This window comes from Pseudoliparis swirei, chromosome 16, assembly GCF_029220125.1.
Source record: "Pseudoliparis swirei isolate HS2019 ecotype Mariana Trench chromosome 16, NWPU_hadal_v1, whole genome shotgun sequence".
Taxonomy (NCBI): domain Eukaryota; kingdom Metazoa; phylum Chordata; class Actinopteri; order Perciformes; family Liparidae; genus Pseudoliparis; species Pseudoliparis swirei.
The window spans coordinates 7,189,105-7,213,377 of NC_079403.1; the positions used below are offsets into that span (position 1 = coordinate 7,189,105).

A 24,273-nucleotide genomic window follows, 5' to 3' on the forward strand; every position below is an offset into this window, starting at 1 on the left:
ACAGAGAATGTCTCAGCATATTAGAAGACATTTCTTAAATAAATAAATAAATATTAGTAGAGTATTTCAAATGGTTCAAACTATCACCAAACATGTAATCGAGTGACTGTCAGACACCCTTATTGTTTCTTTTATTATTTCAAGATAATATTTAAAGTTTTTTTAAGATTTAGATGAAGTTCAAATAAAACGGCAACAAAAACATTTCACGTCTATAAAAAATAAAATAAGTGTGCAATAAAGAGATTTGGAGAGTGTGTTACACCGATGAGGTAATGGGGGGATGCGGTGCTGTAATGAAAATGAAAGGCAACCAGTTGTTTGAAGAAGATAATTATTAGACTGATAAAGACGAAGACATAAAACTCTCCTTTGAATAAAATGTACTCGTGTTTGGGCTGCAGGCCACACGTGAAACCGCGCAACGGGAGAGATGTGCTCCAATGTGGTGCAACATCAGATGCAGTGGATATTTTCTCTGGCAGGGAGTGAGCTCAGCAATAACAGGAGCGCACGATGAGTTTTTCTTCTCGGCGAATGAAGTCTACGATGATGAATTTTCCTTGTGTTTTTTCCTCTGTGGCGTGTGACGAGAAAATCAGTTCAAGGGTCACACAAGCATTGGCTTTGTCTGAAATGTCTCTGCAGGCTTTTCTCCTAAATATGAATACGCATCATCGTTGAATGAGTAACCTCTGGTGTTATGATCGACGGCAGCTTTGAAGGGTTTTTTAAATGTTGGTATTGGTCATTATTTTAACTCCCGGGTGCTTTGGATGCTGAACTCTTGAGCATTAATCTCTAAACTTTGCAAGGCAGTGAGACAGATACTCCAGCTCCCACTAACAATAGGTCAGCGGCAGAGTTTATTTTTTTTCCAGTATTTAAATATTTCAATGTGAATAAATGTAATAAAGCGCCTGACTGTTACAAAATCCGATCTCCTGCCCATTTATTTTACCTATTGGAGAGGACAAAGGCTTTGCTCCAACAGGCAGCAGTGAAATGATGATGTATGCCACATTCAGGTCAAGCACTGTGCTGTGAGCATGTCCACACGAGCTTCATGGAGTACGCATGCTTTAAAACACCGAGCACATATTGTTGTTCTTTTGACCTGTCGTAACTGTCCTTTCACAAGAATGTGTCCAGTTTGTTTAAAAAAAGCGATTCAGAGGTGTTAAGAGCGTCCTCTCCTCTTCTCTGTTCTCAGGGGCTGGACCAGGACCGGACGTCCCTGCAGAAAGTGAAGAAGTCTGTGAAGGCCATCTACAATTCAGGACAAGGTGAGACAGTCTGTTTCTAAATGGAACGCGCCCCAATGTGCTGCAGCTGATTGTTGGGTTTGTGCTCACAACTCTTTTCAAAGATAAACAAAGAAAAAAAACCCGCAGGAGAGCGCCTGATGTCTTTATTACCTTTAATAATAAATGAGCATTGCTTTAAAAAAAAATTCTTTTGTGGGACAGATGGTGTTTTGTGTGTGTGTTTTCCGTCTGTCCCTGAAAGCAACACCTGAGTGTGTTGTGTTCGTAGGGCTGTGACACGATCCTCAGTAACTTTCCACTGGATACCTCTGAGAGACGCCTCCTCCCTGTAAATTGACAGTTTCAGATCCCACAAAAAAAAAGTTTGTTTGTTCTCCACAGAAGAGTTGACTTTACTCCCGTTTTAACTCTCTGGATGAGAAAGTCACGAAAACAACTGTAACAACTCTTTAGTCGAGCGTCTTATCAGTCATATAATAGTGAGTTACTTTGGTTTGATGTAGTTACAGTGAGAGGAATACTGTGATCTAAAAATAGAAACGAGAGTGGGATGTTTGTACTTCTTGCAAATATAATGAATAGTTGGACTCGGGGCCGTAGCCAGGACGTTAGAAACACAGCAGCCCAAAAGTTATAATCCTCATGATTTCCGTCCTGGTTGATTTGGAGACGCCCGTAGTTACTGACGGTAATGACATCACTCGACTACCAGCTACTTTGAGAGGAATACAACTGAAGAGCAATATCTGTTTGCTGTGCAGCCAAACGAACATGTGTCGACGTAATAAAGTCAAGAATTGATCTTTTTGCCTCACGTCTGAGCTCCCGGGATTTGATATCACGGAGCACTCCAAGCAGCAGGAAACGTTGGGTTTGAATCAGCAGTCATGTAATATAGTAAAGAAAAGCTGGACGCCACCACTACGAATACAAACTACTATATAGAGAGGTTTTTTCCTGAAAGTAAAATTCATGAAATAACAGTTGCAGAAAAAAACTGCTCACCATAAACTGAACCCTAAATTACCTTCGCATTGAAAATGCGGAATGTTATGTTTTGATCGCCGTGTATTTATTTATTTATTTGTATGCGTGTTCCTCGCATAACCCAAAAAGTTTTAAACCGAATCGCATGAAATTTGGTGGGTTGATTGGTTATTATCCGGGGACCATTTGATTAGATTTTGGGATTGATCGGGTCAAAGGTCAAGGTCACGAAACGGTCAAAATCTTCTTGAATCGCATGAAATTTGGTGGGATGATTGGTTATTATCCGGGACCATTTGATTAGATTTTGGGATCAATCGGGTCAAAGCTCAAGGTCATGGAAAGGTCAAAATCTTCTTTTTACCACAGCACGGTCAATATTTATCCAATTGGCATGCAACTAATGCCAAAATGTTCATAAGTCAATGCCCAATCTTGTGATATGCGAAGGTATGCGCTCTACCGAGTGCCCATTCTAGTTTAACAAGTAATTCTTTTTCTGGCCGAGATAAAATGAAAACACAGAGGTCCTGACCTCTTTGTCCTCAGCGGTCACTGCAGCGCTGTTCGGGTGGTGTCTGAGTCTCCAGTCTGCAGCTCTACATGCTCCTTGTCAACCGTATGAACATCACCCCCACCCCCCTCCTCCCCCCATCACTCACTACACCACAAGGACAGATGAATGCGGCTGTTTGGCTGGCGGCTCCTGCAGGGTCCCAGAGACCCCCGCATCGCGTTATGCCGACATGTGCTGTGCATGAAGATGACTCACTGCCGTCAAAAGGTCTCAGCTCCGTTTCTCTGATCACAACTCACGGGTCAAGGTCACACGTGTCTGTTATTGTGTCGCTTGTGTCGATGCGCTGATGAAAGCAGAACTTTGCATTGTGGGATTTGTTGATTATTTCCACCACATCTGTGTTATCGTGAACACAACTACGAGTTCTCGGAAGATCTACCAGCCTGTTTGTTCCATGTGTTTAGAACAATGGATGGTTTATCTCTGAAATGTTTCCGTCACATGTTCTGGTTTCCCCACGTTGGCGTTTGGGATTCTCCTGGTCGAGTTGTAAAGCTCCGTGAGACTTGCATAGAGTCAACTTCACCACTGAACTATACGTAGGTGAAGGTCCTCGCTCACAGGTTGATGGCGTCAACGGTTCCGGTGACACTATCGGATCAGAGGAAAGGTTTCAAACCGGATTATGAATCTGACTGGACACGTAATGCCAACTCTTGGTTCTCCGTCACTATTCGGCGCTTCGGGCACACGTCGGATTGGTCATGCAAAGTCTGGAGGTTTGATAATGGCCTGCAGGATATCCCGATGAGGACTTTGCAAAGACTCATAAGGCTCATCGTCAGACTTTAGGGCAGATGAACTCACCAGGCGTCTGATTTTCTTCTTCTCTGTTTCCAACTCAGACCACGTCCAGAATGAAGAGAACTACACTCAGGCTCTGGACAAATTTGGCAGCAACTTCATCAGCCGTGACAACCCCGACCTGGGAACGGCTTTTGTCAAGTTCTCCTCCCTCACCAAGGAGCTGTCTGCGCTGCTGAAGAACCTGGTGAGTTCAGCCAGCCAGCGCTCCTCAAGGTCCTTCAAATGAAGAGCGTCTCCCACAGACTGCTCTGCATGTGTGTGTGTGTGTGTGTGTGTGTGTGTGTGTGTGTGTGTGTGTGTGTGTGTGTGTGTGTGTGTGTGTGTGTGTGTGTGTGTGTGTGTGTGTGTGTGTGTGTGCACTTTTCCACACGTGGATAGCAAGAGTCAAATTCTATATATTTCTTTTCCTGTCTTCACTTCTGTAAGGGGTTTAGGATTTGGGTTTACGTTTAAGATTAGGATTAGGGTTTAAATTAGGTGGAGAAGGTGAAAAGTCTGCAATAGAATAAATGTAATGATATGAGGCGTTCGCGCCGACCAGTTCATCAATCTCTACACTTTAAAGACGGTATCAAATGTGCTGACACAGTCAGACGCGTCATCGCGGTCGGACAACATCGCTGACCGCGGCTAAATCTACCTCCAAAGCTTTGTGTGTCTTTCCCCCGTCGAGGCTCTTATCTTCCTGCCGTGGATTTCCCCTGACGTTTGTGTTGAATAATGTGTCCTGTTTGAATCCTCTGTGAGTGATTGTTGTTGGAGGAAGAGCCAGTCCGGCTCTCTCCCTCTCTTCCTGTGTGGCTGACAGCGAGATTAGACTCCATAAATACACTTAGCTGCACCAGGAACGTGTGTGTGTGTGTGTGTGTGTGTGTGTGTGTGTGTGTGTGTCCATACACTTTTCTAAACCACCCACCTGTTGGCGCTACCTGCATATTGCAAAAAAAGTCAAATGACCTCCACTCATTCCTCTCTTTGTCTCTCTCTTCTTTTTGGTTCTGTCTCCTAACTCTTGTTTTCCATTTGAAAGCGTTTTATTGAGTGATTTTTTTTTAGACTTCAATAACGGCGCCCCGAGGGCCGCTGGTATGCGCATGCACTCCAAATGAGAATTGACGAATAGTGCTCGTCCTCGATGTCCTACATGTGGTATCGACTTAAATCGAAGGATTTTACGGACACATTTCTCCGGCTTTTCATCATCTTTCTCACTCGGTATTTACTCTTTTTTCTCTCCGTTTACTAGAAGAGAGGGTGAATACTTCCAGGATTGGCTGTTAGAGCACACCGGCAGCCGGCCAGTACCGGATTGATTCTGACACTGGCCATATGCAAGACGGGCACTTAAGAAGCACATTACCGCCCATTAAGCAAAGTTTACTTCCTTGACCCGTGTAGATTTGGCCAACAACAACAACAGGGACTTAAATACTTAGTAGTGTTGTAAATGACCTTGCTGCTCCTAATGGTTAGAGCTGCTGAGCATAACTCTGGCAAGCCGAGCTGTTGCCTTTAACTTTTATGTTGCTGATTTCTTTAGCCGGCAGGCATGAGCGTGAAGGACAAGGCTGCCGTTATTCTCTATTTTTATTATGGTCAACAAATCCCATATATAAACCAAAACTATGCGTTCTATCTTTCAGTGTTGAACAATTCCTGTAAAAAAGCGGCCCACGATAATAAGATATCCGTCAAGAAGGATTCTCTTCTCCTGCTCGAGCGGCGGCAGTAAAATGAGAGATTTTCTAGAGCAAAGGTGTCAAACACAAGGCCCGCGGGCCAAATCCGGCCCGCCGCATCATTTTATGTAGACCCTGACAGCTTGAAAGACATGTGATCCCCTTTTCTTAAAGAAATTGTGAAGAACAATTTCCCGTGCTTTTATTTTGAAGGTTTCAAATTAAATGGATTTATGTGGCAATATTTCTACACTCAAATAATCAAATGCAAAGAGAGTTATTTAATAATATGTTCGAGGAGTTTATAAAGTGTTTCCGGCCCTTTAAGAGGGCAGCCATGATGCTGATGTGGCCCACGGTGAAAATGAGTTCGACACCCCTGTTCTAGAGGGACTGAGAAAACACGACCTCTTTTAGCCACAGGGGCCGCCAAAATCAACACACAATAAAAGTTCCTCATGGTAGCTTTAAAAATGGGTCACTACGATATATTTCGATTTTTTTTTTTGAAAGGCGAGCAATATAGTTTTCAGTATCACTAAACCAACTTTTATTGGGCACTATTTCCAGCTGCTAATAAATACACATTTAGGGTGAGCAAGATGGTGTAAATCTCTTTAAATCCGTTTACCTGTGTTATGATATGTTAGTTGTGTATTCTGCAGCTCTCTGTGCTCTCTGTTTGTCCTCTTGCAGCTCCAGAGCCTCAGCCACAATGTGATCTTCACCCTGGACTCGCTACTGAAGGGCGATTTGAAAGGCGTGAAAGGGGTAAGAGTCACTGTAAAACTGTTTATTTCCCTCACATTTTTTTCCTCTGGATCCCCTTGACTCCGGCACACCCGCATCCCCGTGGAATCGCCAAACAGCGGGACGGTGGAAAATAAATGCCTGCTCAGCACATCTCTCTCTTCACCTCTGTATGTTTCACGTAAGCGAGAAGAGACCGGAGACACTCTGTTTAAAAGCTCAAGCTGTAAATCTTTCACAAGTAAACACTGCCTTTGTGTTGCACTTGAGGCGGGTAACCGGGTCACGAACCGTCGATGTTCTGGGTCCGAGAAGAGACGCGGTCGCTCGCTGGCCGTCCGGGGCATAAATAGTGAGCGGAGTGAAGCATTTGTCGGAACTGGTCGCGATCCAACTCTGCAAAATACCTCCGTCCCCGCCGTGACCCCTTTGTAGTTTGCTGATGCTTGTCCCCCGTGTGTTTCTGCAGGACATCAAGAAGCCCTTCGACAAAGCATGGAAGGACTACGAGGCCAAGTTGTAAGTGGATAATTAAAGCCTACTGTTCTCATCCAACACATGTGCACCATGCAGCTCATTTCAGAGTTGATGAATAATGGATCAAACGCTGTGGATGGCGCACATTTTTTTTTTTCTTACGCACTCCAGAAGATTTTTTTTGCACACGATGCAGAACAACAAACCTGCATGCACGATGTCAAATCAGACTTGTAATTATCGTCTTCTCCGTGTCAGTACAAAGATCGAGAAGGAGAAGCGAGAGCACGCCAAGCAACACGGAATGATCCGCACCGAGATCACCGGGGCGGAAATCGCCGAGGAGATGGAGAAGGAGAGGCGTCTCTTTCAGCTCCAGATGTGCGAGGTAGGTTGTAAAATGGAGCTACAGTTTAGGACCTTTTAGGTTTGCCTCCTCAGCAGCAATCAAGCATCACAGAGGCCCAGCCATTGGCCAAGCCTTTTTAACGGGCAGGTCAGAGGTTAAATCCCCACAGTAAAGCAATGTGCTGTCTAAACATCTCCTTTTATGCTGCTGTCTCATTGTAAATCCTAAAATTTCCTTTGAACAACAAATAAATTCCAATGACAAAAAAATGACAGTTGAACCCTGTGGGGAATTTCTGGTGGGTTACTTTGCTTTAAAAAAAAAAATGTCTCTGGCATTGTTAGACGTGATTAGATGGTAGAAGATGGAGATATTAGATTGATTTTCTTCATGATAATCCAGATGTGTGAAATGCTGTCATTTCATGCCGTGGTTTTGCATTCAAGCCTTCAAACTCATCATGGTCCGTCCCCCAGAACCAACATTCCTGGATCGTACTTCATCTTCTTATGGACACCCGTAGCAACGCAAACCCACCAACGCACGCGCTATTTGTGGTCTGAACACCCACTTCTTAAAATCCTATACGTGCATGTATGTAAAGTCTTCTTCAGAAGCAGAATTTTCACAGGACTTTAAGCTTGAGATTATTTTTTTCTCTCGGATGGTTTGAATAATTTGTAGAATATCTTTAAAACGTGTGCAGCTTCACATGTTGGGATTACAGCAGCCCCGAAAAATACATCAATTCATGAACACGGTATGTACAGCTGTCGGCCTCAGCACTAGAATCTGTGTTTTCAGGGGATATGATTTAGAAAATACAACCCAAAACATCTCAGGACACTTAATGTATACACGTCAGATATAAGATAAGATAAAATAAGATATTCCTTTATTAGTGCCACAATGGGGAAATTTCAGGCTCACAGCAGCGGGTGCACATTAAAGCATTAATAAAAATAAAAGATTCAAATAAAACACAATACTAAATACTAATACAGATATTTGAGCAGCTCGTACTTTTAAGTGTTTTTCAGATGTTTCTCTATTTCTATAAACTTCATCAACGCATGCTGTGACACTGTTTGAGTTGTCTCTGGTATCAAAGCTCAAAGACGAATATTCAAGAACTGACTGTCAGAATAAAAGTGTAAAATAAATGTGAGGTCTTTATGTGCCCGAGAGAACCGGAACAAACAGTTAGAGCTCACTCGCACGCCAGAAAGCCTCTCTCGTGGTGGGCGGTGAGGCCGACGCCTTGTTCTGTTTTACCCTGCGAGGATTCTTTACTCAAATTACATAATGGACCCAATGGCTGTTGCACTGCTGTTGGTCGTGTCAATTATTCAGTCCAGAACCCGCCGCAGCCCTTTTGTGCCCTGCGATGCCGATCCGCCCTCGTCTCACGGTGACTCACCAGGTGTTCCCTTGCCCACAGTTTCCACCTGTGTTCACACTTCTTACTCTGCCGCGGACCTGGTGTTTGATTAGGGTTACGGACATGTGATGATTTCCAGAAAGTGCGAAACACGGGACAAGGGGGAGCAGATAGGAGTGGAAACAAACAGAAAGAAGACTGCAGCCGTGCTCGCAGCTCTGGGAGGCTGTACTGCATGCAGACTTTGTGCAGGTGTCATGTGTCCACCATCCTGGTTTCGCCTTCTAGCATTGCTAATGTTTGAATGAGAGCACGAAACACAAAGAACGGCTTTGGTTGATGGGCAGTGTTGTGGATTAAGAGAAAATCCGCGAAAGTTATTCTGGATTTTTATTTTTATTTATTTATTCTTTATTTCAGACGCCAAGTTCCATATAAAATAGCAGACATACAACTATATAAAAAAGAGAGAAAACAAGAAGATACAACATACAGGATACAGTTCATTAAAAAGTATGAGGACTTTTGTGCCAATGTCGTCTTATGTTCGAAGTAAATCGATAGCAGCTCTTTAGAGGGTTGACCAGAGCCTCTACTATACAGTTCTCAGATTTGTCCAGTCGACACATGAGACCATACATCAATTGTCTCAAGAGTTGTATACTCCTTTTCCTGTGGATAGTCAGAGTGTGAATCTCCTGGCATCCATCATGGAGCCCTCATCTCTAAATGATGTGTGCCCCTCCTAGAAATGCAAAGTTGGTTGGTTGTTATGTTCAAACCAGTTTGGCAAAGTGTTTGGAGAAGCAAGCACTTTTATTACATTTCACCTGTATTTCATATAGCTAAAGATAAAGACAGCTTCCTGTATTTTTATGTAAATGTGGTTCCTGTTTGCATGTGACCCGAAGATACTGAAGATAGCTTTTATTTCATTATCAGCAGCGTCTCTTTCTATGATTCTGTTGGTGACTTTAGTTCCGCTGTATCTAAAAACATGTGTATCGTGTTACACTGCAGTAACTCCAGCATGCACCTTTCCCTTTTACCTAGCGTAGTATCTTTGCCTCACGTCTCTGCCCTTCAACCCTTCGGCACGGTTTAAATCCCCTCCTGGTCCATTCGGGTTTAAAAAAACAAAACATGGCCGAAATAAAATATCAAGTCGATTTCCCCTTTTCAAGCAATCACGTTTGAAGCTAAACTTGTAATATTGTGAGGATTACTGAAGACCGGCTCAACACTTTGTATTATCCGTTGTTGTAGCCCGCCTCCAGTTGATGCCGGGTGCCAAAAACCAATTGTTACTCCCACGTAATATATTAGCACTGACTTCCTCTTGCATTCGCTGCCTCAAGCCCTCATTTGATTTTTTATTTCTCATCCTATGCAGAGCGTTGCATGTTTGTGCTCTGACTGATTTGTTGTGTCCTCACAGCGCTGCATGAGTGCCTGTTGGTTGTTGCCGGGTAGAAACGTCAAACAAAAGGCCGCTTGTTACTGACGCAGCCTCACTGTAAACGGCAGTTAGATGACACTGTGGTTTGGAATCGCCTTAAAAAAGCATTAAAGGTTCGATTATAGGAGCGTAATTGACTTGCTTCTGTGCATATATGATGTGATAGTTTCAGGCCAAGTGGAGTTCTGTGTTCAGGCCAAAAAGAATGAGTTTCTAAAGCCAGATATCTCACCAGCTAATGCTTTATTTAGTCATTGCTGTTGAGCCTCAGAGCTGTCGAACCAACTCCAATAAGAGTTGGTGAGCCGAAGACTTTTCAATGTGACAAAGTTCCTTGATTTACGCTAAATTACTCAATTCATGTTCCAGAAAAAAAGACTGCTTTTTACTAAGATATACCGTTTTCCAGATGTGAAGATGTCTTTGGGTTCTGGGTGGATTAAAAATATATATTTTAAAACGATCAAGAAATTGCATTTTGACTAATTCTAATTAGTTTGAATTAATGAAGAAATATTTTTTTAAATGTGTAAATCATTGCTGTTTGCAGCTTTGTTTTGATACTGCAGTGTAAAAACGACATGTGCTGTTATCCATCTTGCACATTGAATATCGACTAATCTGACCTAGTTCAGTGTTTTGTAATATGATTTACCTGTAAACCAAAAGCTTTTTCTTCTAAAGGTCGTATAATATACTCTACCAACACAAAGAGGAGCTCGGCTAATCACAAACATCAGAGATTTCCTCAATCATCAGTCATCGTGGTGCGCGGGACAGTCGCTGCAGTCGTCTCTACAATCTGTTCATCCCACTGAACCTCATTCTCTCTGTGTGCGTGCACTCTCTCGCTTTCACGCTCTCACGCTCCCTCCCTCTCTCCCTCTCTCCCTCCCTCCATGTTACTCAATCACCATATTACAGGATGCTCTCACTCTCTCACACATTTCCGTGAGGGAAGGCCGGGCTCGGCAGGCTGCACTGTGTGCCGCGCGGACACGCCGGCGATGCCACGCATTCACACAAAAGGGTGCAAACGCGCTCATGCGCCAGCGCTCTCCGAAACACCGGACCCACACTGGGCTCAGACAAAATGTGGATAATCTCCCATCCAACAGGCTCCGTCAGCCAGAGACAGAGACAGCACATGCGTGCATACACACGTGACACGAAGAGCAAATTTAAACTGTACGTTGGCGTCAGAAGCTTCGGAGAGCTTTTGAGTCACAGATTACATGTTGGAGCTGGAAATTGTCTTTAGCTGTGTGTGTTTGTAAAATCCCCGTGCTGTGGGATTATTTTAGATTAAGATGATGTTTTATTTGTTTGTTTGGTGGGAGCCCCGTCTGAATACTCCCCGGACAGCCTGACTGAGCAGACACTCGACAAAGCACTTCTTCTGGGGGCTATTCTCTTTTTATGATGCTAATGTGAAAAATATTCCTCGTCATCATCCTTTTGTAACTTTATTTAGATCAAGGCACACTGGATGGTGAGCTCTCGTTCTGACTTTCAACTGTGAGCTGAACTCTGCACCTCTCTTTGCTTTGCAGTACCTGATCAAAGTAAATGAGATCAAGACCAAGAAAGGAGTGGACCTCCTCCAGAACCTGATTAAGTATTACCACGCACAGTGCAAGTAAGTACCCCCTTAATCCCCCTGAACGCGAATGCGTGACGCTCCCCTGTCGTGTGCTTCACTCGCCCTTTAGTAACGCACCTCCAAACCGGTGGCACATCTCTCTCTCCTTCTTTGCCGCTCTTGATGTCAAATGTTTTTATCCCCTGTATGATTCACAGATCTCGAGGGTGCACCGTCGTGTATATAAACCCCTCATAAATATGCACATGTCATCATACAGCTCCATTCTGCCAGGTAAATAAGTGGGCGTCCTCCGAGCCGCAGCTCACAGCGCTCTGCGAGGGAACGACGGATTCTCTCTGGCTGTTGCTAGGTCCTGTCATAACACCGGGACAAAACAATATACTTCCCCCTTTTTTAATCCGTTCAACCCGGGGCATTGATGGATGGAGAAGCTGCAGCGGAGATGGTTCAGAAGCATAAAAGGAACCGATGAGGAGCAGAGGGACGAGGGAGACTGCTCGCAGCGAGAAAGGAGAAAACATTATAATTCGTACCATCTGAAGCACCGAGTCAGCAAATTAAGGACAGCGATTACTGGGAAATGTGGGTATTTGTCAGCGAAGCCCGAGGAAACATGGGCTCTTACACAACTGTCACCATTGCCTACTATTCATACTAAGTACGAGTGTGTAGTGCGTTCCGACTGCACAGTGTGTGGATTCATGGAGTGACGTAGAGTGTAGAAATGCCCGAATGTACACGAGATTAGCAAGTTTAGTTTACTGGACATATTTAACCGCCCCACAATGCATTGCGGCTCCTCAGACTGTCAAAAGCGAGGTGGGGAGGTAGATGGTAAAAGTCAAACTGTAAGATAAAAAAAATTACGAATGATGAAGAGTGGCTGTGAAGTTCAGTTATTTGTATAAATGCTATAATGTCCAATATGTAATCATTTTAATTTGCCTGAAAATAATCTTGGAAAATATGATTTACATTTGTGAGAAACAATTTATATTCCATATTCGCTTGGCATCGTGGATCGTGACGTGTTGCAGAGAAGTATTACTGGAGGTAACTTCAGTGTTTAGTTGGCACTATGTTAGGGTGTCATTTCAAACGCAGCCGTCGGGGGTGAGATCCCGACAGCTTAACCAAAAAATCTTCAATGCAACAGAAATGATCTAAAATCATCGTTTATTGACAGTTAAAGTGTGTTGCTTGTCATTGAATTTCGATTTATTATCTAACTTCTCCAGACACACGACTTCTCCAGCCAAACCAGTCCTCACTAGCATAATTAAATTGCTGTATGCGTATCAATGCAGCAGAGACGGCAGCGGGCTGTTGCTAGGCAGTTTGCGAGAGCACCTATTTCTAGTGAGCTGCTTCCTCTGCTCATTTGAGAGGTTTTCTGCAAAGATGTCAGAGTCTCCCGTTCCTCTCCCCAATAAACATCATTCATCGTCTTGCCTGAGGCCACATTGCCCTGATCTAGACAACAGGGGTGATGGGCGCCATGTTCTCACGACCGTGTTGTGACAGGTAACGGTAAATACATTCAGAACTATATCGCGGGTCAACATGGCTGAGTCATTCACCTGCAGCATCAGCAAACTATACGCTCTGCAGGGAGTGGGAGGAGAGACGTGGGCGCATATTAAAAGAAAACAAGCCAAGGAGGGAGATGTACCGGAGGAAGTAATGAGCAGAGGAAGGGAGAGATGGACGTGAGGCGGAGAGAAAGAGGTCATTAGCGGTGATTTGCGGCGGCGGCGGCGCTGCATCGCGGTGTGCCGCGCTGACAGATCCGTGATGGATTTCAGGATGTGCTAAGCACCTCTGCAAATCTGCAGCGGCCGCGGCCAGCTGCCATTCCTGTGCCAAGAGCCCAAGGCGCCAGGGGGGAGCCGAGCTATACATTAAACATAAACTGCACCAATCTCCTCTCTCCGCCTGACCTTCACAGTGGCCAAAAGCAGCACGCCTGACATTTGCCAAGTTGTAATTACCTAAAAATTGGACCACTTGTCTCTCACATGTCTTCCAATGCATGTTAATGTCAATGAGATTCACATCGCACCTTTTTTTTGTTCTCCAGTTTCTTCCAAGATGGCTTGAAGACAGCCGATAAGCTGAAGCAGTACATCGAGAAGCTCGCGGCGGATCTCTACAACGTAAATATCTTTATGTACAAAGCTGCTCTGTGTTTATGGACACACGTTTACCTTTAAAAAAAAAAATCTTTCTGAATTCAATCTATAAATTCACAAATCAAGGTCCACTTCCGATGACTGTTTTCAAGGTCGAGAATGACGACGCACACTTAGTACAGTCTGTGATCCCAATAAAAGTAATTGCACGAGCCCTAAAATATATTACTGGAATAAAGTGCCAAGATGACATGCGTCATACTACGTTTTTGGGAAATATAAAGTTAGGCTGTGCTCAGAATAGCAAATTCAGCACCGCCAAACTTTTGAGAAAGACGAGCCTTCGCTGACTCCTCACCAACATTTCTTATTTACAGCGCTGCGATGCTTTCCCCCCCGAAGCAGCGGCTTTATCAGCCTTGAATATTCCTGCAGTTTTTATCAGAGGGGAAAGTAGCACATCGGCAGCACCTGTCACGACTCAGAATCTCCTGGAAACTATAAAAACCTCACATATGCAAAGACGGTAACGCCTTCAGGTCCTCACTCTCTCACAAAAACCTGACACTCGGGAGCAATCTGGGCCGTTTGTGGATCTCCTGTGGGACCGCCGCTCTCTGCTCTGTGAGCCGGCGCCTTTTAAAACCGTGTTTTGGGATGTTTGTTAATGCCTGGGGGGAAAAGGCGCAGTGAGTGAGAGCCTTCGCTTTTCTGAATAGAAAGTATATTTGTAAATGGAGAGGTTTATTTCAGGTTTGATGGGAGGTATTTTTACGAGTGCGACGCACACAAAGGCAGCTGGTAAAGCATTTGTTCTCCCTCCAGATCAAGCAGACTCAGGATGAGGAGAAGAAGCAGCTGACTGCCCTGCGGGATCTGATCAAGTCCTCCCTCCAGCTGGACCAGAAGGAGGTAGGCCGGTCACATGTAAACGTGTAGCAGGTGTAATTCTGAACAAGGCCCAGCCCAAAGCCAGACACACAGGGCCACACACACGGCGCCTGGTTCCCCAGAAGCATTGCTCCAGGTGCCACGCAGACACGCTGTTAGAAACCTCCTCTCACTCTGGCCACTACCGAGTGCCCAGTGCTGTACCATGCTGGTAGCCAGTGTGTGGTCGGCTTTGCTGGTCACCAGTGTTGTGCCTCACTGGCCGCTCAGTGGAGAGCCACTCACTGCCCGACTTAAAAGAACCCATCCCGGGACTTACTTCTAAACGTGGTCTGCTGTGTCCGTACGGGCGTTTTCACACATTCACTTCTCTGCACGACACAATCGTTCCAGTCGTTCACATTGTCATGTCCACCTCCCTTAGCTCCTTTAATTCACGGCACCTACGACATTTAGAGAGTTGAAGTCACTGTTGTTGAGGTTGTTGTTTGGGTCGGGCACGTGGGCGGGCGGGACACTTCTTTTTTTTGTTCTTCCTCCACACTCACCGCCTGCACCGCAGCTGTATCTTTCACACCTCTCCCCTCTATCTCCCCTCTTCTGCCTTCTGCCCGTCTGGAATCAAGTCGAGAAGAGTAAGTCCTGGTGCATGTCGAGCATGCTGGCATCAGTCCGTCGTCCGCCTGCCGGTCGAGTGGTGTGGCCCTTTAGAGGCGTCAGAGCATGCCTTTATGAATGTCCCCGTTAGCACTGTGGTTCTGAGAAGACAGCCTGCGCCTGGATGCTGGAGGATGAGTCGTGTCGTGCGTTTGCGTCCGCGTCGCATGTCCCTCGGCAGCGTCTCGCGACACCCCGTGTGGTAAACATTGGTATTGTGTGCATTCGCACAGGACTCGCAGAGTAAGCAGGGGGGCTACAGCATGCACCAGCTGCAGGGGAACAAGGAGTTTGGCTGTGAGAAGAAAGGCTACCTGCTGAAGAAGAGTGACGGGTAAGCTGCAGACACGGAACGAAAGAAAGGAGAGAAGACGCTGCAGAGCGCCGTTCACGTTGCGTTCAAATTCACAGGAACAAAAAAGACATGACAAGTCCTCTCCTAATGCTCCTCCCTCCATCCATCCCTTCACAGGCTGAGGAAGGTGTGGCAGAGGAGGCAGTGCTCAGTGAAGGGGGGCATGCTCACCATCTCTCATGCCACAGTGAGTTCAACACACACACACACACACTCACACACACCCCCGCGTGGGCATCGGACCGAGGACCGGGTAAATTAACATAGGAAGTGAGGACCACCGTCACACACACACTCACACTGACGGGATCAAAGGGAGAACGTCATGCGGGGAGGTTGTGTTGGGCTCTCTCAGTCTGGAGGCTGCCAGAGTGGGATTGACATAGATGGGTTGTCATGGCAACCCCCCCCCCCCCCCCGCCTCCCGCCCACCCCCTCTCTCCGCCTGCTGCGCCTCGGTGACTCATCTCGGAGCGAGTGCGAGCGGCACCGTCGACGCTGGCACGTCTGCGGGCCGCGCTCTCCTCTCTCGTGCCGCTGCAGCAGCTCCAGTGCGTCTCCAGTGCGGCCGGCAGGAATCTTAACAAATTAATTGCGTTCGGCGCAAAGCCGAGCAGTAGCGGGGGGTTTCGTCAGACGCTCATCTTGGTTGATGAAATGTCATTTAAACTGAGATTTTCTTGATTTATATCGTTGCGGTTTAAAAAGGGAGGTGAAGCTAAGGTTTGTTGTAGCTGCTCGACACTCGAGGATGGAGGCCAAGAATAAATAGTTGCGGTTTAAAAACCCTTTAAATCTATCTGATCTCATAGGATTAGTCGCTCCTCGTTGTCGGCTCTGACTCAGATGAACCTTCCCGACATGCCGAGTGTTTAGTTTGTCATCGTTAGGGATGGGTATCGTTTGGGTTTTTTCCCCGCTACCGGTGCTAAACCGGTACTTTTAAAACGATACCGGTGCCTGAACCGATACTTTGAATAAAAAGAAGCACAAAACGACGATTGACAATGACAACATTAAAAACCTCTTTGGTCGTATTCCCTGTAATAGCCGTTCACATGGAGCACTGACACAAAACGGATATCAGACTGTCGCGCTTGTAGCTCGTAGCTCGTAGCTACGAGCTAGCTTAAACATGGTTATAATGGCTAATTTATTATTTGTTGGCCTACTTTTATGAACGCAAGACTTGCAATCAACGTTACGGTACTAATCTGAGTTAAAGCTGCTCTTGTCAACATCGGTCTCCACGTTCTCAGGGGGATCGTCTCTGAAAAGGTCTTTGAACTTAAACTCTAATCTACAGTCAAATGTATCTATGAAAGCCCGGTTTGTTGTTCTGAACTTCGAGCTATTGCTGAAAAATCTTCATATATTTAAAATAAAAAACGGCCAGTGTTACATCTTTTGGGACAAACTACAACATTTAGTATTTAGCCACATCGGTCTTTATTAAATCAGTCTTTTCATCTCAAGTGAGTGATGACAGTTCATATTTTTGGTTCCGTCTGTTACTTGTTTGATCCCAGACGGTGGCTTCAAGCTAACGGTGTTTTATTCATGTTGACGTTAACGTTTAAGGTCCGGGACAGTTGAGAAACGTCAGTGAGCCGGTGGAGACGGTACACCGGGGGAAGTCACTGGTTGTAACAAGGCGGGGAAGATGAGCTCCGTGCATATTAATGACCGATGTGTCCACGAGTTTGTATCGGTCTCATGTTTTCATAGTTTTCGGGTGTGAGACTTCACTCACACGATGACATCGCTCAGGGGAAGCGCTCGTCTCCGATCCAATATGAAAGGTTCCCCTCGGTTCCGCTGAGCTTAATCTTTGCCCTTTCCGTCTGCTCGCCGTAGTTATTCGAGAGCTTAGGATCACCTCGTTTCCTCCGGCTCCGGTGGCAGCTGAACTCTCGGTGACTCTCGTTGGCATGGCGGGATGCCAGCAGGCCAGCCGAGCTCCACGGCTCATTCACAGCCTGTTAGCATTTCATTAGCACGTGTCCTGGCCCCTCCCCCACCAGTGTGCCAACTGGGCCCATTACTACAGTACACAGCCAGCCAGTCCACTTTATGAATGGGGACCAGAGAGTTCACACAACTCTGTGGCTTTAATTATGTGAAGATTACAATTCCTGAGGTTTCTATTTGGATCGCAGCCATATTGCTGAATAATAGATGCACAAGTTGACACAATTCTACAGTCGTTTTGTGAATTTTTTTGAGCATGTTAATCCTTTATGACACAAATGTTTTACTTAATTATTATATTTTCTACTTTTCTCTGTTTTATATTTGTGTCCATTTGATATTTTGGACAGTTTGGAGCATGTAGCTGATCAAAATGCTAAAGATTAGCTGGTTCCAGCCTCTTTAATGTGATGATTCTTTCCGTTTTAAATTATTGTTGTCATAGATTTTCTGACATTAAATCCATGGAAACAACAATAACTCATTAATATTGTAAATATATTTTTTGTGATTGCATATTTCCTGTGTGACCCTCAATGTGTTGATTCTCCGCAGTCCAACAGGCAGCCGGTCAAACTCAACCTGCTCACCTGCCAGGTGAAGCCCAGTTCTGAGGACAGGAAGTGCTTTGATCTCATTTCCCGTGAGTTTCACTGGATTAGTCGCCTGCACGTTAGCGTGAGACAGTCGGGGAATTCCTGCTGTTTTCTAAACATCAAGGACAAATGAATCTGTGGAAGTGTGACAGACTGTTATTAGACTGCATGTCCAACAGGTGCCACACAGACGAGTGATTTGAGTCATTTCCTGCACGCTGTCTGTTGAAATGCAAGATAAGACATTTACTTACTGAACGTCATTCCTGTATTCAACAGATAACCGGACATATCATTTCCAAGCTGAAGATGAACAGGAGTTTGTCATGTGAGTCTTTATAAGTGACACTGTGACACAAAGGAGCATTTATCATGATTCCTTACGGTTTGAGTTACAGTGTAAGTCCCACACATGCACAGACACATATTACTCCGATTGTAGTAATGCAACACACGTTGTATTGTTTATCAAACAGCACCGTTAAGTTTCATGTACGCTTTTTCCTTCTTAACTAACATATACGAACACGTCTGATTTAGGTTTTACATCAAAGTGAACAATGTTATTTTATCGTAAAGTTATTCTTGAAGTATAATCATCTTAAGTGAAACAATGAGTCATACATGTTTGGGATTACCACACCTGGCTTGTTGTCGTGTGAGTAGATGAAAATACACTTAGTAAAATAGGTCATCCACGGGGCTAACGTCTGATTGGACAAAGCAATTTAAATCATTTTTGTGTAAGTTTATCTGGAAAGATGTCAGCGACTCGCGTCGTTTCCTACTTGTTGTTTCTACTGTCTTCGACTGAACTGTATGCGGTTCAGTGGCATTGTGGGTAATGGAGGCGCCAGGTTTTGACGAGGAAGAAGTGCAAACGGAACATTGTTATATTTCTGGACGATTTTCCCAAAATAATATATGAGGGTCAGTGACTTTAGGGTGGTAGTAAATGTATTATACATCATGAGCTGCTGCTCTGCATCAACTGTCACTGAAAACATCGGGAAAGAAATGCAACTCGTTCGACATTTTGCACTTCTTTGGAATTTCGTGTCGTGCTAATTCAAATATGGAGCTAATATCGGCATTTCAAGGTTTTGTTTGAGCTTCTCAAGGATTGTGGATTTCAAAAATATTCTCGGAAAAAAAGACCTGGAACCTCTCTTGAGACACACTTTGAGCTGAGGCTCTTTTCTGTTGTGGGTCTCGCGTGTTGTCACTGACGGTGAACGCCGTTCCTCGGTGTCCTCTGGGATCCATCCCGCTGCTCCTCACCGCCGCTTCTGTCACGCACCTCCGACCGCAGCAGCTTCAGCAGCTTCACGGGATTCTCCATGAAATATTTAGTATTCCATCGGGCTCCTGCTTGGTGCAATCATGCTCCCCCTCAATTGGAGCTATATTGTTCTGCATAATATAAGAAAACACGCAACCGCTTCGGCTCGGCATCTGTACACCTACGCATCTGTGGATGGAAATATCTCCTTCACACAGAAAGGAAAAACAGACAATCTGACAACACATTGGTGTAGAGGGGCACTTCCTGTCTGGCCTCTGCAGACGGGGGCGCGTGACAATGGCAGAGGAAGCCCAGTGTGTGTGTGTAGGTGTGTGTGTGTGTGTGCGTGTGTGTGAGGGCCGTCATTGGTTAGACTTGTTGTTGGTTCTAGAGAGCGACAGGAAGCCAAGTTTTAAAGGCAGCTACATCGCTGTGTGTGTGTGTGTGTGTGTGTGTGTGTGTTCCAAGTAGATATAAATACAAGCATCTTTTTTTAAAGATAAAAATAGCAGCTGTTTCTCTGATTTATTTATTTTGCCATTTCATAGACTTATCAATTATCTGACTTGATAATCAATATATTTGTGCAGTTGCAGCTGTAGACTCTTCATGTTAGCTCTCGGTGAAATAACTCTGTGAATTCATGACAGATAAAAAAGCCTTGTGTGCATCTAACACCAGCAATGATGCGATCCCTTGTGCAGCTGGATCTCGGTGCTGACCAACAGTAAGGAGGAGGCCCTGCACATGGCGTTCCGCGGCGAGCAGAGCGGCGGCGGCGAGGACGGTTTAGACGATCTGACTAAAGCCATCATAGAAGACGTGCTGCGCATGCCGGGCAACGAAGTCTGCTGCGACTGCGGCGCCTCAGGTGTGTACTGCTGCCGTGCGTGTGTGTCCACAGAGGCTCCACGCGTACACATCCTCCTCCTGCTTTGTGCTGAGTCAACCCTCTCCTTGGTGAACGCTCGCGTCAGCGTTTTCCTTTTTACTTTGCTGTGGACAAATGTTTGAAAGCGCACACGCATCCGGATTTCTTTGCGATGTCACGGCTGCCTTGAACTAGATGTCCTTCAGTTTCGACGGGAACTGAACAAGCTACAAATCCTCCTGCAGCCTTCAACAAACGCGTGTGTGTGTGTGTGTGTGTACAAGCGTTGTTAGCTTTCAGGACACAACCCGATCCGGATCCTCCCCCACATTAGGAAGCAAGGACTCAGCACTCAGGAGTAGTGTAGACATTCAGGCCCTCGGACACTTAGCCCCCCCACACACACACACACACACAATCACACACACTCTTTGTCAGCACACACACACGCACACACACGGCAGCTCACCAAACCACCGACTGGAGGACTTTATGCTCTGAGGGTTAAAAAAAAAAAATTGTCCTCTTTGAGAAACAACATCATGACATCAGATTCTTACATAAGTCACACAAGCGCTCTGTCGACCCCCGCAAGGTGGGGGTAGTTTGTCATGTGTGTGTGCTTGTGTTGCCTCCTCCAGTCGCGTCCATGGTCTCAGTCTAACACGTGTTCCAGATGTGGAGTTTAATCCCAGCTTCCTGTTTTCCTTGATCAAGTGCTCTGACCTGGTTCCCCTTTCTCAACCAATAGCATTACTGTTACTCGGCGGTTGAAAGGTCGTCGTAATGACGCTCCAAGGTCACATCTTTGTTCCCTCTGGTCTCAGGAGAAGGAGGACAACTCCATCTCATTTGATACTCTCCCAGGATCTCCCCCTATACGACGCAGCTCCCCCCTCCCCCCGCCTGTGTCTCAGCGTATGACTCATTCGTTTGTCGAGCTGCCTCCGAGTTCATTTGTCAGACCCAGACAGAACATCCCTCACAGCTCAACACCAACAAAGCTTTTGAAGCTCGCTTAAATCTCCCAGATTGCATCAGAACGGGACGGCGGTCAGCGGCGGCGGTTCAGAGGGCGGTGACTCACCGCGTGCCCGCGCCATTCGATTGGCAGGAGGTTGCGCAACGGGGCTGTAGCTGCCTCCTGCAGTATGATGTCACACGAGGTCACTGTTTTACGACAGTCTAGTGGTCTGAAAGGTCTGCGGAGTCAAGACATGTTCATTCATTTAAAGTTATTTTAAAAGCAAGGGTTATGTGTAAAAATTCACCCGTCTCTTCAGCTAAAATAGTTTTTTTTCAGGTAAAATTATTTTACATGAGAAGTTTACCTAATTTTTGTTTAGTTTATTTTCCTTTTTTTATTCCCACAGAAAGCCATCTCAATTTAGAAAGTGTTGCATCACGTTCGGACAGTCACTGGTATAAATGAGTTTTATAGCACTATATGTATTAAAAACGTTCAACATTGGTGCCTCAGTGGTTTTAAAGTAAGATTCATAGCTTCTGTCAAGGCTCCACATTTTTTCTCTCCCCCAGTTTTACAATCATACAGGAATAAATCAAATGCAGGTGACGCTGAGAAAACAATTTCCCTCCTGACAGAAGCCTTAAAGGACCAGAATACCTCACAGACACACAGCACTGAGAGGAAAGGGAAAGATGGAGTTTACTGCTGAAACACATCCTGCGTGTTGAGACTAAAATACAATTTTCGGGCATTTAGTTGATGGTTGACGGGAGAGATGTGTGTGATGTTCCAGGCTGGACTTGAGTTGAATTTTTACTGACATTTATTTGCATGATTTCTGGCACTTCTTTCTGCAATGTGGAGCTTCCAGTGCTACCTGGCGCTACTTAAATCCAAATCTGTTATTTGATATTCACTTTAGGCTTATATCTGAGGCGTTTATCCAATTTCTAACAGTGTTCTTGCAGCATCTGTCCATCCACTTGTGATCCCGCTGACTACAGCAGCAACCAAATATACTGTCGATGACCTTGTCTCATATTGTCTGTGTCTGTAGATCCGAAGTGGCTGTCCACCAACCTGGGGATCCTGACCTGCATCGAGTGCTCCGGCATCCACCGCGAGATGGGAGTCCACATCTCTCGCATCCAGTCCATGGAGCTCGACAAGCTGGGAACTTCAGAACTCTTGGTGAGTCAGAGAAAGGCTCTACCAAGAGAATAGATAGCTGCTTAGAGGGAGCAGTCCACGCCCTTTACTATTTTCATCTTCAGTGAAATATTAGAAATAATGAAAGAGTAGTGGAAATGCTGCAGAGAGCAGAACTCTCAAGCTCCCAGAGGCCATGTGCTCATCTGCCTCAGGGAGCATCCAAATGCTGTGAATGGGATCTAATGCAGACTTTCTCTTCGTTCTCCACCAGCTGGCCAAGAATGTAGGCAACAGTAGTTTCAATGAGATCATGGAGGGAAACCTCACCTCCCCTTCACCAAAGCCCACTCCATCCAGTGACATGTAAGTACGCTCTGGACACAACGCTGCCTGACATCCGTCTCTGGTGAATATCCAAACAGCTGAATTCCTCTTCTCCGCCACAGGACTGTGAGGAAGGAGTTCATCAACGCTAAGTATGTGGACCACAAGTATGCTAGGAAGACGTGTACGTCCGCGTCGGCTAAAATGATCGACCTGTTTGAGGCGGTTCAGTCCAGGGATCTGCTGTCCCTCATCCAGGTCTACGCAGAGGGGGTTGAACTGATGGAGCCGCTCCCAGAGGTTGGACCGGTGAGTCCTCAATCAAATATCTCCCATATCAAAAGAACATATGTACTCACTTGCCTCACGCGATATCTGGTCATGCAGATGATTTTCGTTTGATGATTTTATTTATCGGCAAGATTGACATCTCTGCTCCAGAAGGTACCTGCAGTAACTGTTTTGGCCATCTGGGGGCAGCAGAAACAAGTTGTGAACACCATATTGACATATTCTTTTTTAACTTTATATGGCAAACTTGTTATTCATAGCATTTATTTAGAGCCATGTGTCTGGTCGCCTGAAGGATGCAAGTCCAGTATCCGCTCTTAGTTGCTCTGTTTTGGTCGCGTTCGTAACAAGCGGTGGACGGTGGAGATGCCGAGCCGGAAAACAACAACACGGGTGATCGGACTTAATCTGACATAAATGGGTCACGGTTTTATAACACAGACGCAGACATGGTGGCGGTTATGAAAAATGAAGTGTACGTTGCAGCCGCGGAATAACAGAGGATGTCGTTTGTTGACAGAAGGAGCTGCTGCTGTCTGACTCACCGAAGTCTGATCTGCTGTTGTCAGTGCATCTGAATGGCTGCTGACGGCACAGTGTCATCCCCCCCCCCCCCTCCCTGCATGGCCACATACAGCCCTCACTCTACCCTATAGATGCCACCAAATATACAGCACATATGTTCCTCACTCCCCCATGTCTATTCCTTCATCTCTCTCCTTTGATGCCGCGTCCAAAGAAATAACATTTAGTTTAGTTTTTTATTATTTACATTGAAATTATTGCGGGATAACTCGCAGGAAATGTGCAAATCTCCACCTTCAAGCCGGCTGAAGTCTTGTTTTAGGAGCCATTTTGTTTACTGCAGCTTGTTTAAAGGCTGAAAGAGTCACAGAGAGGGAGAGAATACAGAATGGATGCTGCCGGAGAGAGTCTCACCGTGGCGTCTGTGCTGTGTTTGATGGCCCCCTGCAGGAATCCGGGGAGACGGCACTGCACTACTCTGTACGGACTGCTGACCAGACCTCTCTGCACTTGGTGGACTTCCTCGTGCAGAACAGGTACATTTTGAAGACTCTTTTTCGCTAAGAATAGAATAGGGAGTTTGGTTAAATAGCCTCCAAAGTGTCTCTGAACACATCAGCGCTTTACAGCTCGCTGATGGAGCAAACGACTGTTTTTTATGCAGACGCGGAGCATCGAACGCCGTGCGTCTGTCTGCTGCGAGTCTTTCTTGTTCTCTGCGTCCGCCGGTCCTGAACGCAGTGGAAGTGCAGAGGAAAGCTTAGCGCTGCACAGCTCAGCTTCTGATTCCCACAAGGCAAACAGAAATGGGTCAAGCACTTGTTCCCTGCCTTAATTTATTCCTCTCTTTTCAATTGTTTACCCACCACTGCTCCGACTGCACACACAAGACGTGGAGCCCTCTTCTTAA

General features: G+C 45.6%; 1 protein-coding gene across 4 annotated transcripts in view; it reads left to right on the forward strand.

Moving 5' to 3' along the window:
- asap1b (ArfGAP with SH3 domain, ankyrin repeat and PH domain 1b) overlaps positions 1-24,273 on the forward strand; it is a 52,175-nt gene that overhangs the window by 17,776 nt on the left and 10,126 nt on the right. For 3 of the 4 annotated variants that reach the window (XM_056433744.1, XM_056433742.1, XM_056433743.1), the window contains exons 2-18: positions 1,214-1,286; positions 3,681-3,826; positions 6,018-6,092; positions 6,541-6,590; positions 6,807-6,936; positions 11,291-11,376; positions 13,424-13,499; positions 14,301-14,387; positions 15,257-15,357; positions 15,496-15,565; positions 17,905-17,992; positions 18,225-18,273; positions 19,935-20,101; positions 22,129-22,262; positions 22,495-22,586; positions 22,670-22,856; positions 23,814-23,899. In XM_056433744.1, coding sequence (XP_056289719.1) covers positions 1,214-1,286; positions 3,681-3,826; positions 6,018-6,092; positions 6,541-6,590; positions 6,807-6,936; positions 11,291-11,376; positions 13,424-13,499; positions 14,301-14,387; positions 15,257-15,357; positions 15,496-15,565; positions 17,905-17,992; positions 18,225-18,273; positions 19,935-20,101; positions 22,129-22,262; positions 22,495-22,586; positions 22,670-22,856; positions 23,814-23,899 — 1,697 coding nt within the window. The other variant, XM_056433745.1, reaches the window with a different exon arrangement.